Source organism: Apis laboriosa, unplaced genomic scaffold (assembly GCF_014066325.1).
Source record: "Apis laboriosa isolate Shangri-la unplaced genomic scaffold, ASM1406632v1 scaffold13_cov153, whole genome shotgun sequence".
Lineage (NCBI taxonomy): Eukaryota > Metazoa > Arthropoda > Insecta > Hymenoptera > Apidae > Apis > Apis laboriosa.
The window spans coordinates 3,316,090-3,335,502 of record NW_025221370.1 but is presented as its reverse complement, the minus strand read 5'-3'; the positions used below and the strand labels follow the sequence as shown (position 1 = coordinate 3,335,502).

The window sequence follows — 19,413 nt, the reverse complement described above, 5'->3', positions numbered from 1 at the left end:
TTTTAAATTCTTACGAGGAGGATTTCAAATATCATTTTGAATTTTTATTGAACGACACGAATACCTTTGTTCAGGTACGTTGATCCTTTGAGAGGTTAAATCTTTCGAGTGCCAATTGCCCGTGAAATTTCTTCCCATTCAATGAATTCGCACTTTCTCTCATTGTTGGATCGTTAAAATGAACTCTTTATTATTAAAATTACATTCTCATTAACAGCAATATAAATTTCACAAATATTTACAATCTTTTCTTGTTTTGAAATTTCTTATTTCGATTAAAGTTCTTTGAACTTCCCGATACTACTTCGCTTTAATAATTAAATCGAATTCGTTGGATTTCAATCTTGCGCAAACAATCTTGTTTGAATACATAAATAATTCATCGTGTGAACTGTAATTATATTATATTATATACACAGATACGATGACGGATTTGGAAATCTCGTTGTGAAATTTTTTTTCTTTTTTTTGTTTTTCTTTCTTTCTTTCCTTTTTTTTTTTTTTTTTTTTTCTAAAACCAATGAAAACGTTTCAATCGAGCCTTTCGATCTCGTCGAGATTTTTCATGGCCGTCCGCATTTCCCATCAATTTGTCACCTCTTGAAATGTTACGTTTACGCTTTAGAAAATCCGCTGACCTTTCACTCGAAAGTTTCTTTCCACATTGAACTTCGTCGTTTGAAATTTCCATTGACCCCAGATTGCGGAACGTAAATCGAACGCTAAAAAATAAATATTTATTCAATCTATTTCTGTTCCGAAAGATAATAAAATCTTCAGATACCGGGCAATAGAAGAGTAGGATATATATTATGTTTGCGAATAAAATATCTCGTATCTTAAAATATTATTACGCGTTAATGCAATTATTTAAATTTATTGGCTATGAAAAATTGAAAATAATATAATTGACTCGCGACGTAAAATATAATTATTTTTCGACGTTATTTATTTTCTTCTCTCAAAGCACGTAAGTGCTTTAATTCCTCTTAATATCATGTAGAAATAATGAGAATCGTCAAAAAAAGTGAAAATAGATTAGATCTTCAAATTTATTATTTCTATTCCACATTTTTATATTATATTAATAAAAATTATTTAATAGATAATTATACACCGCTTATCATAATCGCGTTTAATCACATATATTAAATAAGTCTAAGATAATTCTAGCGTTAATTATTGTCTATCTTTCTCTTCTATATCTTTTCCCACAAGCGAACGTAGTAAAATTCCAAGAAGAAAATCTCTTTATTGTCGAACGATTTCGAAATCAATCTTTTACGCGTCTACGGCCGAAAGACCTTTAAGAAGACCTCGAGGTGAAATATATATTCATGCTTCTTGGTTGTTCTCACCTGCGATGCCTCGTTACTCCCACGCGGATCTCTCTCCCTCTCATTCCCCCTCCTCTCTCTCTCTCTCTCTCTCTCTCTTTCTCTCTCTCTCTCACTCTCTCTCTTTCTCACAGAATATCTGAATTACCTGCATCCTCGTTCCTATAGGCCTTGCAGAGAAATAACTGAGATTTGTAAACGAGGATGTTCGTAGCATTTATGCTGCGTCGTTTCTAACGTTTACTTACCGATACAATATTTAATTAAGAGAATAAAATTTAGAGAAACGCGTTTGAAAGTTTTTCGAAGTAAGATCGAAATCGTGATCGAAATTGTCATATTAATGAGAATGAATATTATTTTTTTTTTCTTTTTTTTTTGAATGGAAATATTCTGATGGAATATTTTTCGCTAATTTTAATTTTCTAATTATATGTTTAATTATAGGTGATTATAATAAATAGGCTCATTCTACACGAATTTCGAAATTATTTATGACATTTTATTTCTTCGCGACAGAAATATAGAATAATTTTTACAGAATTTTGTGAAAATTAATATACGGGCTGTATAATATTATTTGTTTCTGGTATGTCATAAAGTCATATTATTAGAAACGTATATTTAAACGGCATTTACGTTATCGCGAAATTTTTAAGGCCAAATTTTATCAGATAGCGATTCATGGGCGAAAAAAAGTGGAACGAAATTAAAATTGGATTCTTCTATTCAGGTCGGAGCGATTTCGTCGGAGGCATAGACAATGAGGCCCTGGACTTCTCCCAGTTGGAAGATTTTATCAACAGCGACAGCGAACAACCGGCCACGTGAGTAATTTAAGTAAAAATACACCTTCGTTCCTGTCTCTCGAACCTTGATTAACATCGACCGAAAAAAACTTTCCAAAAAAGAAAATCTTCTTTAAGATTCTTTCCTTTTAAATTCCTAACGTATCGAAACAATTTTATTTCCAATCACTTATTGGTTTATTTATTTATTATTATTATCGATACAATATTTAATTAAGAGAATAAAATTTAGAGAAACGCGTTTGAAAGTTTTTCGAAGTAAGATCGAAATCGTGATTGAAATTGTCACATTAATTTTTCTTTTTTTAAATGTAGTTGTATTCTTTTTCTTTTTTTTTTTTTATTTTTTAACGAGAACATTCGACTTCGATCGGAAGCCATCGTTAACGCCTACATCGCTCGCTCGAGCACGTGCCCGTTTGTAATATTTTGTCGCGAATCGAATGCATATCGAATGCTTATCAATCTTTACACATCCTTGACTTTCCTCCGACCCTTACGACTTAGATCGCGAACTTTTACGCGTTTATGCAAAATTCGAATAAAATATTCATTCCAACTCCGTCTCTTTTGATCGTACGATTTGCAATTTATTATCATTAAAAATCGAATAAAATTTGTAAAATTATCGAAATAAGAATTGAACGTCAACGTTTTCATCTCGAAAATGCGCGACAATTCAAAAACTTTTGCACGGAAGGGAAAAAAAGATGGCGGCGTGTGACAGAAGCGGACGCTCACGCTTTCGAATAGACACGTGTAAGTTTGTAGGAGTGTGCGTGGAAAAAGCAGACAGATATCATGCGGTGGCGAGGTGTAATGATATAATGACAGAGACAGGCTGGACGGAATTGATGGAATCAGTGGTTGGTGTGTTAGGCACTGGTAATCCAACCTAACGCACTCGTCCCATTAAAGGCCCCGCGCTGATCTCAGGAACAGATTTCATTCACGGATCGAATGGAAGCTCTTCACCCTTGATCCCTTGTTGCGTCGCGGGTCAATGGGATTAAAACCGATGGAGACTGACCGTTATTTGCTTTTGTTCCGCGTTTTTCTTGCGTTTGTTGCAACAACGCCATCAAGAAAGTTTGACCAAGTTGGAGAAAGTACGTGGATTCGAGCACGAAGGATATTTTTGGATAATTTTACCGGGGATATTTTGAATTTTTAATTTAGAAGATTTAGAAGAAGCGTCTATCTATGGATATGAAAAATTTGCGGATTTCAGAATTTAGGGAAAAGTATTTATATATATATAATTTTGGGATTTTAGAAATTTATTATTCTATGATTTATTTATTTTGTGATTTATATTGCGTTGTGGCTCGAAACTAAAATCGAAAATTAATGTTTATTATACGTATGTACGTAACGCCTCTAATTTAAGCTAGAGATGTTGAGAGAAAGTTGTCGAGAGAATATTATAAATTTGAGAATTATCGTTCGGCACGAATGGAAGATAAAATTCTTTCGAATAAATTTACAAAAAATGAAATGGGGGAAAAAAAGGAAAAAAAAAAAAAGAAAAAAGGAAAAACTTAATTATTTTCAAGCCGGTAAGAAAATATTCAATGGTAATTGGTACAAATTTCAAGAATCTGTAGATTTGAAATCTTGACAGGATAATTACATAATTATCAACAATATGTAATCGTATGTATTATTCAACGTAAATCATTATTCGGATTGTTATAAAAGTGGAATTCATGGAAAAACTCATGATGAAAAACCCAAAATCAAATTTTCCTGTTGATAATGAATAGAGGTAATAAATCGAGTTACGAGCAATCGGTTAATAACATCAATTTATTAATGGTAATTTTCGTAGTTACTGATATTAGATTGACTCATTAAATATAATTTTCTAACAATCCTTGAATAATTATTCCGTACGAGAAAAAAAAAAAGATCATTATACAAGTATAAATTTTTGCAAGAATAATCGACAGGAAATTAGAACTGCATTTTTTCCAGAAGATAATAAACGAAAATCATACCTAATTAAATTTGAAATTTAATTACTTTGATCAATTTTAAAATTTATAAATCTTGTAAGGAATCGATGTAAGTCCGCTCGTTTATCTTGTACTTTACTCTAATTTTGTCGTTAATTTTTTCATTCGCAGATATTTCGCGGATACCCTTGCACACAATGAGAACGGGGGTGGAACGACGACTCACGGTGGTCGTGTGGAGGCGGCAACCACTCAACAACCACCGTCTCGATTGCCATCGCCGATTACCCAAAGTCATCCGGTCTCGAGTACGTGCACATCCGCTACCACCACTGTACCAAACGGCGCCGCTTACAAGGATCCGCAATCGTACGTTCACCCGTAAGTCGAGTTTAGTCCAAAGGCTAGAATGTCAACCTTGCGTGGATTAAGTCATTCGAGACTTTACAAGTCTTTAAATCCTCATAAGCTGATCACGGTTAATGCATCTTTCTTTTTTATATAATATGTGTACAAGTGTTCTTTAAGCGTTTAAAATTTTGCAAATTTTTAAGAATTTATGCGGAAAAATTGTTGAAACAAGTTTATAAACATTTTTGTGTTCGTTCGTGATACGATACTTACGTTTCAGACATGCATTACCAGAAAGCCCACCAGACAGTGGTAGCGAGCCACCATACTCTCCACCAGGTCACAACGATACCCAACATGTACATTCACCGCGTAAGTTGTGAAAATATTTTGTCAAAAACCAAATATTATTATCAAACGGTTTCTCCAGAGATCAAATTAATTTGCAAATGAAATTGCAGATCAAAAGGTAGCTCTTCAAGAAATGCTTCTTCATCACCAAGGGAATCAAGCAAATTATGCTCCAAATTTATTACCTTCTTCGCCAAGAACCTTAACATCCTCCACGGATCCAATGCTATTAACTCATACAGTGCTGACATCTCATCTTACCTCAGGAACGTCCAATATTCAATCTCAACAACAGCAAATAGGTCAGACTTTAGTGCCTTTACCGCACGAGCATAGTCCTGGTAACATTAACACATTGTACTCGTCGCTACAATCTGCTCCTAAGAAGAGAAAATTAAGCCAGGATGGTCTTGTCCATGTGAAGCAGGTGCAACGAGTAAAATTTTTTTTTACTGTCATGATTATACTAAAATAATTAAAGACGTATCATGTGAAGACTCAGAGGAGTATAAAATGATAAATTTAGTTTTGTTTCTCTACATTTAATTATATATATTCTATTGAAGAATTTTTTCTTATACATAGAAAAAAAATCAACAAAAATAAAATAATCACCTCTGTGATCTTCATATGTATATTACTAGCTTTAAATACATTTCTTTTTATACGTTTCATACGTTTTTATACTTATAAATATTTTTTTTATTAGATTCAATTAGAAATTAAAATCTTTCTTGAAATAATATTATATATATTGATGCTTTTTTAGGAACCTGAACTAGGAACTGTAGAACACAGTTGTAGTAGTAGCAGTGCTGTTCTCGATGGCGATGAAGTGACGGATAATAGCTACATAGACGCCAGTTACCAGTGTATCCGATTTCATCCCTTTCAGCAGACATCCTGGCATGTTCTCTGTGATCATAATCTGAAAGAACTTCCAGTGCCCCACTATCGGGTGGATGCGGATAAAGGATTCAATTTCAGCAACTCGGACGACGCGTTCGTGTGTCAGAAAAAAAATCATTTTCAGGTAAAAATTTAAAAGAATAATATCGAACATAATACTTTCTTTATATTATTCCATTTCATTTTATATTATATATATTAATTTATTTATCAAATCAATATTTTTCAGATTACTTGCCATGCTCAGCTTCAAGGTGAAGCGATATTTGTCCGTACTGGTGAAGGGTTGAAAAAGATAAGCAGCTTTCAATTGCATTTCTACGGTGTTAAAGTAGAATCACCGACACAAACGATCAGAGTCGAGCAGAGTCAAAGCGACAGAAGCAAGAAACCGTTCCATCCGGTGACGTAAGTAGTTGCTTAGGCGAACGTGTGAAAATCCATGTACAAACTATTATCAAAATGCATTATTCTTTTTTTGTTTCAACATTTTACATCACATATGAGAAATTATCATGCAAACATTTCGGAATCTTTGGTGCGAAATTTCTAGTCGTTTTCTAAATAAAAATTATAAAATGGTTACGTTACACTAAAGTAGAGCTGCTTTCAGGGTGGAATTAGGCGGCGAGCGTGTTACAAAAGTAACCGTTGGTCGTCTTCACTTCAGCGAAACAACCAGCAACAATATGCGAAAGAAAGGGAAACCGAATCCTGATCAAAGATATTTCCATTTAGTTGTTGGCCTCCACGCTCACACTGCTGATCAAGCCAGTTACCAAGTGGTAGCTCATGCATCGGAGAGAATAATCGTTAGAGTAATTATACTTTTAATTACTATATCGTTTAGATTTAATTTCAAAATTAATTTTTCATGGAAAAAGTAAAATATAATATGCTTAATATCTTAAATTTGAATAGAAAAGTTACAAATGCAAAATCTTTATACTTTAATTTCTTTTAAATTATTTATTAAATAAAATTTGACATTTGTTAAAGATATGAAAAATCAAAGAAAAATTTATTCTATTGTATCGTATTCAAAATAATGTAGGCAAGTAATCCTGGTCAATTCGAGTCTGAAGGTAGTGGCGTAGGTGCAGAAGGTGGTTGGCAAAGAGGAGCAGCACCGGATAGCGTTTATCATGCCGGTCGAGTTGGAATTAATACGGACAGGCCTGACGAAGCTCTAGTTATTCATGGCAACATGAAGGTACTGTTTAACTTATTAATGCTATTTTAATAGATATGATGATTTCATAAAGGAAGGAAACATTATTAATGAATACTCACAGGTGACTGGCCATATTGTTCAACCCAGTGATGCACGTGCAAAGCAAAATGTACAGGAAGTGGACACGCGTGAACAATTGCGGAACGTGCAACAGTTGAGAGTGGTTCGTTACAGATATGCACCAGAATTTGCACAGCATTCTGGTTTAGGTATCAAACAGCAAGAAGACACGGGTGTCATAGCGCAGGAAGTGCAACAAATATTACCGGAAGCTGTATTGCCAGCTGGAGATATAGTTCTTCCAAATGGTCAGAGGATCGAGAATTTCCTTATGGTAAACAAAGAAAGGATATTCATGGAGAATGTGGGTGCTGTGAAAGAACTGTGTAAAGTAAGATTTCTATTTAATTTTTATATTTCATTCTCATTTTTTAAATTTGTTATTTATCTTTATTTTGTTTAGATTTTATTTTAATTCCTAATGATTTGCTTTAAAATTTTATAAAATCTTTCAGGTAACAGATAGTTTAGAAACTCGCATTGATCAATTGGAACGAATAAACAAGCGATTAGCGAAGCTGAAAAGAGGAGACAGTCTGAAAAGTTCGATTAGTACAATCTCTAGTATATCAAGTAACAAATACTCATCCTCTATCAATAGTAAGGCCACTGTACAGGGGAAAGGAAAAAAGAGCGAGCGGGAAGACGAATTTCTATGCAGCAATAAGTTTATCCAAATTATAATTGTTATACTTATTCTTATCATGGCGTTTTGGTAATTAAAATTCTTTCTGATTTTTTAAATTTATTTTTATATTTTATAAATATATTTTATAATACTTGAACTATTATCGATATAATTTTAAATTTCAGCTTAGTTGCAATGGCGACATTATACTTTTTAGAATATCAAAAACGTAGTAGCCTTGAATGGACAGCGGTAGCTAGTAATGGAATGTTGGCTGTAAGACCAGCTCATCCATCAACAGCATCAAGTACACCTAATTATGATTCCCGATATAATTCGTTGTTAGATAGTACGTTGTCGTCTTTGTATACTAAACATGGATCCCATAGTAGAGATTCGGATAGTAGTTTGTCCGTGAGAACGAATGCATTTTCCACGCAAGCGCCTCATACGAAACAACAACTTTATTCTCAAGAAATTACTTGGTATCCTATTAGTCATTCTGGACCACAGCCAAAACTCGAAAAAAATAGGTTTGTAAATATAGGCCTATAGTCTCTTTTTACTTCTTTTCAACTTACAATATTTTAATATATCGTATTAAATTATTTTAGTGAATTTCCTGGAAATTGGTTAAGTAAAAGTGGTGCTGGTGCTATTCCTAGTAATGTAGATGAAAACGATCAAGGATCGGAAGTGGATCCATCTGTAAATAAAGGTCCAATTCCATTGGGTAGACCATCGAATTGTCCCAGACATTTTAGTGAATTTGAAAATCCATGTCAAGTAAGATTTTTTTACATTAAATTTTTCTTTTATATTTATATTATTTTAATATAAATATATAAAATTAATATATTATATATATTATTATAAAATTATTATAAAATTTTAATATAAATTATTTTAATACAAATATTATGTTTCAGATATTTTGTTGTACAGCCAAAATTCATCAATTCGAGGATCCTCAACCAGATCATCCTCCAGAAAAGAAATCAATTTGTAAGTTTTATCTTACATTTTATTATATATATGTTTATTTTTTGAATATAATAGCAAATATTACTTAGTTATATATAATATATATAAAATTGTAATTCAATTTTTTAGCAGATCATATAGAACAACCATTAAATGTTTATGAGGAGAAACGTAAAATAAGTAAAAGTTTCCAGAATGGTATTAGTCCATCCGATCCAAGCACGCAAACACTTGTAAAAGAAGTAATAGTTATTTCCTAAATTTATTAAAGATAATTCTAAAAAATAAAAAAAATTAATCATACAATAATATTAATTATTATATTTATTATAGAATAATTACAAGTATTTACATAAAAGAACAAGAAGAGAAACCAGTAGTGGAGATTGGACGGAAGTTGCTAGTAATGCTGCAGGATCATTACCACCAGAACCAAAACCACAATTGTGGATAGTGGCAGAAAGTTTTAATATATCACTTGATCAAAAATATTGCTCTGCAATTTCCCAGGATACACCAAATAATATATCTTGCATCATTCCTTTATCCAAATACATGCCAGATGTTCAACTTACATTACACTTTATGTAAGTTTTCTATATAGAATCTAATTTTTATTTTCATGAAGTAAAAGTATATTTTATAATTAATTTTTTTAAAATTTCTATTTTAGTGGAATGTCTTGGTATGGACAACTAGTGCAGCAATGCTCTTCACCAACGAATCCTGGTATTGACGAAACTTTGATGTGTGGCCGGAAATATACAATGCAACAGCAAACTCAATTGAAGGTTGATATTGAAACTAACAATCAGCGGGGAGATCAATCTTTTTCTCTCGATGTTGCTCATTATCTCAGGAGAACATTGAGGTTTCGGATACCTACTGTACAACCTCAAGAGGTAGTTAATTTAATATATTATTATTGTCTCGAATTTCATCATATTTTTTACTAATTTTTTATTTATTTATTTATTTATTTTTTTTTTTTAGAATATCTGTAAGAACAAACATGGTATTGATTACTCGGAATACACGTTGCACTTCTATCGAGATTGTGAAGAATAATTAATTTCTTAAAAATACGATTTCATAAAAAAGATTTTACGTTTCTGTTCAAAAGATTATTGAATATCTACACAACAGGACCTTCTTGTGCCTTCGTAATATATTTTGTCTTCACTTTCTTCAAGTATGAAATTATATACTTACAATATGTTTGGTAATATATCTATACATATCGTCAAATAAATCTGTAACTGTATTTTATATATTATTATAATACACTATATAGTATAATTGTTGTTCAATAGAAACGAACTCAAGCAGTAGATATAACATAATAATATTTAGAATTATCATTTCATTAGTTAGAAAAGTATACGTGCTTTTTTTCAAGATATATAGAACGTGAATAGTTGATGGGTGATATTAAATTTTTTATAATTTTTTTCTATGAAAAATATGAAAATAAAATCAATGATAATTTTGATATTGTTAAATGTAAAATATTGTATAAAATAAATTAAATTAATATTAAAGATTCAATTTTAAAGTTGACTCAATGCATATATACATTTTAAATAAGAATTCTCTCAAATCACACCCATCAACTATAATTAAGGATTAACGTCCCGTTCCAATCATTTTTACCTTATTTATACTCATGTACAGAATATTGTTATGTTATTATTATTATCGGATACATATTCGTACTATATTAAGAAGAAAAGAAATTAATAATCGATGTTCCAGCCAAATTATATTTTGATTTTAATTTATAGAATATATATTTTGTACAGCACATTTCATTCTATTTCATGATTTACATAAAGTGAACTTTAATAAAATTTGTAATGAAATAAAAATTTTACAGATTTTGAAATAATAACGCATAATTCAACAAAAGATATCTATTTGTTAAAAGTGTACAAAAAAATATCGATTATTCAGTTGATTAATTTCTTTCTTAAGATCTTTTCATCTTAAATTTTATTTAAATTTGACGCAAATTCACATTATCATAGAATTTCAAGTTCCTAAAAGATATTTGTATAATAATTATTCATTTTATATAGTAGAATTAATTTCATACATTTTATTTGCATTTACTCTTTAAACAATTATTCATTGCATGCGAATATGATCATCATTAATATGACCAAATTATTGTCATTATTGTTGCTAAACACAATATCTAATAAGACTACTATTATCATTATTTGTAATATAATCATATATAAACTAGCAATTTTTATTTAGCGAGATTCCAAATGCTATCTTGTTATTAATTATGTTACTTTTAAAAGTCATGAAAAATGGAGGAAATAATATTCTATATACATATAGATATATATTTAATATATATATATATATATGATTATTAATGTATTTATTTTTAAGTTAGATTAAAAAAGGATTGTCGTATATACTTTTTAGAAATTACAATTTATTTTAAAATTTCTTTCATATTTTTTTTTTATATCAATGAAACAAAATCTCAATTCTTTAGTAAAATTATTATTCTTTTAATTTTGTATTTATATATAAGTATATACGACCAAAAATAAATAATGCGCCATTTCTGCCGTCCATATGTTTTCCTTACGCGAAGATATCTTATTGTAAGTTTTAAGTGAATATAAATATAATAACGTACATATATATATATATATTTTTACAAAAGAATAAACTCTCATACAGAGTTTATCTAAATCGTAAATCATGTAAAAAGAACACAACGCTATTGTACAGTAATTATATATAATTGAGACAAGAAATTCCATACATAATATATAACATATTGAAGAATTAAAAATCATGATTAGTTTAATAGTAATGTAAGAAGATTTAATTCCAAGATATTTTCCATAATTCCATTCCATTTTTAATATTTTATTCATTTGCAATATAATTTCCTGTTTTTGTGAACAGATTTATCACAGATAAAAGAAGATAAAATTATCGAATTTTGAATATTAATATTATTGTAATACAATTATATAATTTATACAATTAATATATATATAATTATATATGTATATTTAATATATATATAACAAGCCTGCATATGATATTACAGTAATATTAATTTTTCATTATATATAATTGTTCACAATTATTTTTATCTGTACAGAATTTGTTTAAAAAAGGAAAAGGAAAAAGATTCTGTATAAAACACATATAAGAAAGAAGGATATTATATAATTTTTTTTAAAGATTTTATGAATAATCGATATTTGTATATTTTTCATAATCATTTTCGGATTTTTTAAAATATTTTATTTGCTTTTACATTCATTATTGCATTGCTGCAATGTATTAGAACTTATTATTGTTTTATATTTTAATATATATCGATTGTTATCATAAAGAAACAATTTAAATATTTATACATTCGATTTATCTTGCAGGATAACTTCGTTCGAAGATATTATTTTTTAAATAAAAAGAAAATAGAGAAAGAGAAAGAAAAATGAAGTTAATAATAATATTACAAAATATAAAGCAGAAGTTTTCTGATATTCTTGAATATAATTCTTGAAATAAGAAATAAAAAATGTCTATAACGATAACATTTCATAAAAAAATATAAATCTCTTTTAATATAAGTATGGTAATCTTGTAAGTTTTAAATAATATCAATAGGATTTGTACATATAGTTCTTAGAATATAATGATGTACATCTAATGATAAAAATATCATTTTTTGTAGAATTCGTCTTTAAGTGAATTAAAAATTATATGTAATTATACATAATTAAGGTTTTCATAAGAAATATGACTCTTATCTAATTGTAGCAAAAGCATGAAGTCTATAGTTTATGATTGAATATAAGTAATTTTAATGGAACATAATTACTTAAAATTGTAATACTATAAATAATATTAATAACGATCATGTAATAGATATATGTATATTGTAGATATTTTCTTAAAGAAAATTTAAATTGAAGAACAATTAAAAATGTTAGAATATTTTTCTGTTCTTCTGAAAAGAAATAAAAAATGATAAGAGTTTTTTTATTATGAGCACTTTAATTATGATTTCTCTGATTGAGAAAGATAAATTACAAAATTAATTATATAATAAATTACGGTATATAAAATTTCTTAATAATATTAGGTTTGGATCATTTGATCTTCGACGTTTAAATAAATAAGTCATTTATTTCAAAACTTAAAAAGTTAAAATATAAATATATATTGAATATTTATCAAAAATATAAAAATTGAAGTTCTGTTTAAAAATTCTGTTTAAAAATTAAAAAGAAATAAGCGTTTTGTTAAACATTTTATTTTCTTATTATCAATATCTGGAAAAAGAATAAAATTTGTAAAATTCAAAATATTCATCATTAAAATTAATTTTAATATAATCAACTAAAGTGAATATGACAGATTAGAAAAAAAATATAATAAAAAAACAAAAAAAAAAAAAAAAGAAATATTGATCGTAATCAATAAATAAATTGAACGATTGAAACACTAGTCTCATTATACTCTGTTTTAATATAACATGTTTCTCTTTTTTATTAATATATATCTATTCATATTTTATCAATGTGATGATTTAATCGTCGTTCGTCGAATATCGATTAGAATTATTTATATATTGATTAGAATTATGTATATTTGAACAAAATAAAAATGAAGAAAAGGGAAACGCATGTAAATGTTATATTCATATATTTATGAACATATTGTTAAGACAAATACTATATATATAAATATATATACACGTAATGAATCTGTATTCGCAGGAAAATAAAGATATTGCTCCAGAAAAGATATTCTTCTCTTTATTTTGCATAAAATATTTTGATATAAAGTGAAATTGAATATTATTAATTAATTATAATAGTAAATCAATTATTAATTGTTATTTAATTAATTAAAATTAATTAATTTATTTCTGATAAGTTATTGTCTGCGTTAATAGCAAGTATAGATAAAAAAAAAATAAAATTGTATGAGAAGAATAGAGATAGAATAAAAATTATAGATCCGTGTCATCTTCAGAATACTGCAAATGAAATATATAAATAAAGGATAGCTTACTAATAGTGTAAAAAGGATAGATTAGATAAGAATTAATTAGCGCCATCTCCTGAATGTTAAAGGAAGGATAAAGTAAAATGAGAATTAACGAGTAGCGACATCTCTTGCAAATTCTTCGTACTAAAATATTCTTGGTACTCAAGAATATGGCATGAACATCTAATTCTCATTCTACTTTATCATTCTTTTAATTTCGAAGAAATGTTTTTATTAATTAAAAGATGGCACGGATGGTCAATTCTTACACCATTTTTATCCTTCTCATTCTTTTTCATTACATGTTAATCTTTTTCAAATTTATCATTTCTGATACATTCCAGAGATGGCGCTGATTGGCATTTCCAACATATTTCAATCATCTACATATAATTCATTTCCTTATCTATATTTGCATAAAAAAATTATTCTCTGAAAAGAAAACTGATATATCCCATTAAATTTATTGTCTTTTTTATTTTTGATTAATTAATTAAAAATTTTAATAAAATCTATAAAGAAAATCTATATCATAGTATTATGTATATATAATTTTACACATTTATACATCATATTCATATTTTATACAAAATAAATACATATTTATATCTTAAATGTCACAGTTATAAATCTTTCAAATAATATAATTAAAAAATATAATAATAAGATACATTCTTCGTAAATTATACAATATACATATATATAATACAAGTTTTTATTTTTTTACAGTTTCTGGACGTACAAGAGATTGAAAAAGTAAGTATACAAAAAATAAATATAAAAAAGGTACGTATATAATTAGATTTAAGTAAAATGATGAAAAAAAGATTTGTTCCCGAAAATACCAATGTAAAAAGGTAAGTATATAAAGGTAAGTACTAGGTAAGTACATGATATTCTCAAAAAAATTAATGTGTCATTTTTCTCTACTTATATTTTCACAATACAAAGAGAAAATTTTGACAAAAAAATTTTTGGCTAAATTTTCGACTTTGCATTAGGAGAACATGAGTTGATAGGAGGTCGTTCGAGAAATTTTTCCAAGAATTTCGGCAGTTCTTGGAAATGACGTCAAATTCTAAGAATTTTAAAAATTCCTAGAAATGACGTCAAATTCCTGGAATTTTCCAAATTCCTGAACGAACGAAATTTTTGGCTAAATTTTCGACTTTGTATTAGGAGAACATGAGTTGATAGGAGGTCGTTCGAGAAATTTTTCCAAGAATTTCGGCAGTTCTTGGAAATGACGTCAAATTCTAAGAATTTTAAAAATTCCTAGAAATGACGTCAAATTCCTGGAATTTTCCAAATTCCTGAACGAACGAAATTTTTGGCTAAATTTTCGACTTTGTATTAGGAGAACATGAGTTGATAGGAGGTCGTTCGAGAAATTTTTCCAAGAATTTCGGCAGTTCTTGGAAATGACGTCAAATTCTAAGAATTTTAAAAATTCCTAGAAATGACGTCAAATTCCTGGAATTTTCCAAATTCCTGAACGAACGAAATTTTTGGCTAAATTTTCGACTTTGTATTAGGAGAACATGAGTTGATAGGAGGTCGTTCGAGAAATTTTTCCAAGAATTTCGGCAGTTCTTGGAAATGACGTCAAATTCTAAGAATTTTAAAAATTCCTAGAAATGACGTCAAATTCCTGGAATTTTCCAAATTCCTGAACGAACGAAATTTTTGGCTAAATTTTCGACTTTGTATTAGGAGAACATGAGTTGATAGGAGGTCGTTCGAGAAATTTTTCCAAGAATTTCGGCAGTTCTTGGAAATGACGTCAAATTCTAAGAATTTTAGAAATTCCTAGAAATGACGTCAAATTCCTGGAATTTTCCAAATTCCTGAACGAACGAAATTTTTGGCTAAATTTTCGACTTTGTATTAGGAAAACATGAGTTGATAGGAGGTCGTTCGAGAAATTTTTTGAGAAATTCTAAGTCCAAAGTTTTTCGATTAAAATTTTGTCTTCTTATTCGGAGAATATAATAAATGAACAAATGATAAATAAAATTTTAAAGATATGTAAAAATAAAGATTTTTTATCAAATTTTATGTATATTATATCTATATACTTACCTATACTTACCTGAAATACTTACCATATTGATACTTACCTCATTTGAGTGGATTTTAAAAATTAATCATTTTTTTTGACAGTTTACTTAAATCTAAGTTTTTATCTCTACATACTTACCTATATTATGCTTACCTGATCAGCGATTTCAGCGTTACAGTAATTTTTCTTCTCAATTAGGATTCCTTCTATCTATAAATAATTATGGTTAACCAAGAAACAATTTGAAAAATTCTAGAAAACTTGTATATCATTCTGAAAAATAAATGACCGAGCTTTTTCTGTGAGACATCCCAAAATTCTGAAGATTATTTATAACGAATAATGCTTTTTTTCACAAGGAATTCACTTATTTCGTCGTTTGGATTGTCATCTTATGAAATTTTGACTCGAATCTGCTATGATTACGTAATCAACTTGACTCGGATTCGTCTAATTACTTGATTCGATGTTGGCTGCCAAATGTCCGTTGACTTTGCTGCGCAGTTAGAGGAATTAAAAATTCCTTCTGCAGTGGATATATTTATTATCATTTCGATGGCCAATCGTAGTATATTTGATTACTTCATGTAATTTTCCTATAATATTATAAGAAAACATGCTTATAATTAATAATGATATTAATGATATTAATAATTAATAAAAAAGAATTTTTTTCTTACCTCTAAAAAAGATTTGACTTTAAAAGAAGTTCGATTTGTATGAAATTCTCTGGAATTATTTATTTATATCTTGCATATGCTTATAACGTGATTTTGCGTGTTATGTTAGAGCTTCATTCTGTTTTCTCACATTATCCCCTGTTTCTTTCTTTGTGTCGAAAAATGGAGAGGAAGGAGAAAAATATACAAAAATATTATTATTTCCAAACAAAAGTAATCTTATTAATATATAGATTGATAAAATTTTTAATTATGAATTAATTTAAAAACAAAAATTAAAAACAAAAATTTAAAAACAAAATTTTTATTGAATATATATCTATAAATATAATTATTAGGATTATTATTATAAAGAATTGTAAAGACATAAAGAAGTAACAAAGTTTAGATATATATACCAACTTATTTTGACTTATTTTTTACGATCTATGATCGACAGGTTCGAATTACAAGTTTCTTTAAAATATTTAATCCAAAAAAAATACATTCTAAATACTTCCTAACGTAATAACAAATATTTTTAATAATAATAATATTTTGATAATAAATTTTCATCATACATGTAAATATTATTTTTTTATTCAGTCAAGAAAACTACCTAATAGAGTCACGAATAAATATTTGTGAATCACGTATTATCTAATGCTAATAGGAATTTTATTTATAGGTTATTTAATACTAGACTTACACATTGGCCATCTAGATGGCACTATGATCATTGATAACACTAAAATTAATTTAAATTAAAAAAAAGGTTAGAATATTAGAGGTTACAATCCTTTTCTGTTTGAGATTAATAAAATTAATCAATAAAATAATCGATAAAAAAAAGAATCAATTAAACTATCTAGATTAAAAAAAAGATTAAAATATCAATTATTAAAAATCTTTTCATAGGAGAAAAAAATTATTAAAAATCTTTATACTAATAAAAATCTTTTATGAAATGAAATAAGTACTCACATATATTTCTGGTCTTTTTCTCATTCTTCTTTTAGCATGACGTCTCAGGCTGATAGCTATGCGTGGAACCGTAAAAGGAGCATCCACCGAATCTGCACCGGAAAATCCGAATTAGATCTGTTTCTGCATCGTCAGCCGCGATCAATGAATGGCTACGTCAGCGACAACGTTAATAACAACGAACTATAACTCGATACGAATCGCATCGTACGGCTTGTAGCGTTCTTTCGAGGACGTTGCACTAAATTTACCTACGATGCGTCAGAATTTTCGGTTTTTCAATAGCGCCGGGAATACACCCAGCATTCGTGGATCGGCTGTTTAGAATCGAAATGATTCATGATTCATGTTGAATGAATGGCGAACGTGACCTGTTGCGTGGGTCAGTGAAAAGAGGAAGGAGAATTGTTTAATTAGAACGGATGTAGAATATTTGATATTTCAAGACGTAGCACTGGTTATCGGTTATAAAATTTATAAATTGCAAGTATTCAAAATGTTAATTAACATGTTAATAAATTATTATCCAAAATCATCATTTTAGTCATATTAACAAGATAAGATATCACAAAAATTATTCGAAATCTATTTTTTAATATAATTTTATAATATATTTTAATATATCAAAACTTTTCTAAACTTTTCTCGTTAAACGAAAATCAAATTCTAATTATCATTTTGGAACAGAATCTATAAAATTGATCTACATGATGTTCACATGACAATTTAGAGAATATTTAACGCGAAAACATTGCCAAAATGACACCGGAACGAGTATGGATATATATATACATTCATCTTAATGAGGAAAATTACCCGTTTCTCAAATTAACTTCAGAAACCAGAAACGTCACTGATGAGATGACGATATATGAGCTTAATCAGACACCAGAACGAGTTAAGAATGGCCATAAATCACGGGCCATGCGCGATTCATGACTTTCGAACTTGCTAGAAATTTTATCAACGATTATTGTCTTAAATAAGATGAAAGATCGATGTTTTTGAAACGCTTATTTAGGTGCCAAAAAGAAATTTGGAATCCGTTAATGATTCATACATGCGACACGTGTCAGGTTATATGTTGAATGAATAAAGAGAATTATGAATATATATTAATGACTATGATTATAAGAAAATATGTATATTAAACTATGTGAAGAAATAAAAATTGAATAAAGATTTATGAAGTTTCAAAGAACTATCTTGAATACAATTACTATTGCGATTAACAAAATATTTAAGAATAAAATACCAAAGCGAATAGATCATTCATTCACATCTGTGTTCTAAAGCAATTGTATATCTATTCAAAGTACAGCCAAAACAATGGCCATGTGCAACGACTGGAATTTCATTGAAAAATAGTATTTAAAATTAGCATGGAATGCAAAATATTCGTATGTATTGATCTAGACGAAGGTTTAATCTTACATTCACGTATATTTTCTTTTATAAACGTACAACCCATGTTTCCTTGAAGTATGAAATTCCAAGAACGAAAGATCTTAAAATCAAACCGTATTTCCAATCATCTATATTCTCATTTAATATTCGCTATTAATAAAGTAATATAAATACGCGACAGGAACTTAAAATGAAATATCAGGACATGCGATGTTACATACGAAATGCACAGTAATATTCTAAGTGCAATTTATTCTATTAATTAAAAGTTGTTGTTTGTTTAAGATATCGTCTATTCTGACTATATTCCATTAATGTATAATATATTAAATGTATGTTTATATTATGTTCATTTCAATTCTAAATATCTTCAAAATGTTTTATAAATAATTGTAATTTTATTATTATTAATTATCCAAAAAATTTCTATCAAATTTTTAATTATTCTATCAAAAAGTAAAATGGATTACTCATACGAAAAAATGAATTGGTCAATCAAGACGAAGGGGTAGATACAACGGCTGCCCCGATCTCGAAGAATTATCATTTCCGGTTCTGTGCCAGTCGAGTGACGCGGCGCGAATTCTCACGGAATTGGCTCGGAAACGCGGCAAATATTTCTTGGTGGAATTTCTTTGGTGGG

General features: G+C 28.3%; 1 protein-coding gene and 1 long non-coding RNA gene across 6 annotated transcripts in view; one reads left to right on the top strand and one right to left on the bottom strand.

The window, feature by feature from the left end:
- Window positions 1–12,100, top strand: part of LOC122721090 (myelin regulatory factor-like protein) — a 48,090-nt gene extending 35,990 nt beyond the window's left edge. For 2 of the 5 annotated variants that reach the window (XM_043948352.1, XM_043948349.1), the window contains exons 2-18: window positions 2,071–2,164; window positions 4,276–4,485; window positions 4,736–4,827; window positions 4,917–5,242; window positions 5,576–5,839; window positions 5,945–6,123; window positions 6,329–6,533; window positions 6,770–6,928; window positions 7,011–7,340; window positions 7,465–7,724; window positions 7,823–8,170; window positions 8,252–8,423; window positions 8,567–8,642; window positions 8,751–8,863; window positions 8,955–9,208; window positions 9,295–9,523; window positions 9,615–10,407. In XM_043948352.1, coding sequence (XP_043804287.1) covers window positions 2,071–2,164; window positions 4,276–4,485; window positions 4,736–4,827; window positions 4,917–5,242; window positions 5,576–5,839; window positions 5,945–6,123; window positions 6,329–6,533; window positions 6,770–6,928; window positions 7,011–7,340; window positions 7,465–7,724; window positions 7,823–8,170; window positions 8,252–8,423; window positions 8,567–8,642; window positions 8,751–8,863; window positions 8,955–9,208; window positions 9,295–9,523; window positions 9,615–9,689 — 3,386 coding nt within the window. In that variant the 3' untranslated portion in view covers window positions 9,690–10,407. Of the gene's footprint in view, window positions 1–2,070; window positions 2,165–4,275; window positions 4,486–4,735; window positions 4,828–4,916; window positions 5,243–5,575; window positions 5,840–5,944; window positions 6,124–6,328; window positions 6,534–6,769; window positions 6,929–7,010; window positions 7,341–7,464; window positions 7,725–7,822; window positions 8,171–8,251; window positions 8,424–8,566; window positions 8,643–8,750; window positions 8,864–8,954; window positions 9,209–9,294; window positions 9,524–9,614; window positions 10,408–12,034 lie in introns of those variants that run through there. The other 3 variants (XR_006347861.1, XM_043948353.1, XM_043948350.1) reach the window with 3 other exon arrangements.
- Window positions 12,101–15,427: 3,327 nt separating this feature from the next.
- LOC122721011 lies at window positions 15,428–17,668 on the bottom strand. The gene is made up of 3 exons (XR_006347845.1): window positions 17,364–17,668; window positions 16,401–16,548; window positions 15,428–16,316 (listed from the first exon to the last, which is right to left on the bottom strand). It is a non-coding gene; the product is annotated as an uncharacterized LOC122721011 (long non-coding RNA).
- Window positions 17,669–19,413: the final 1,745 nt, after the last annotated feature.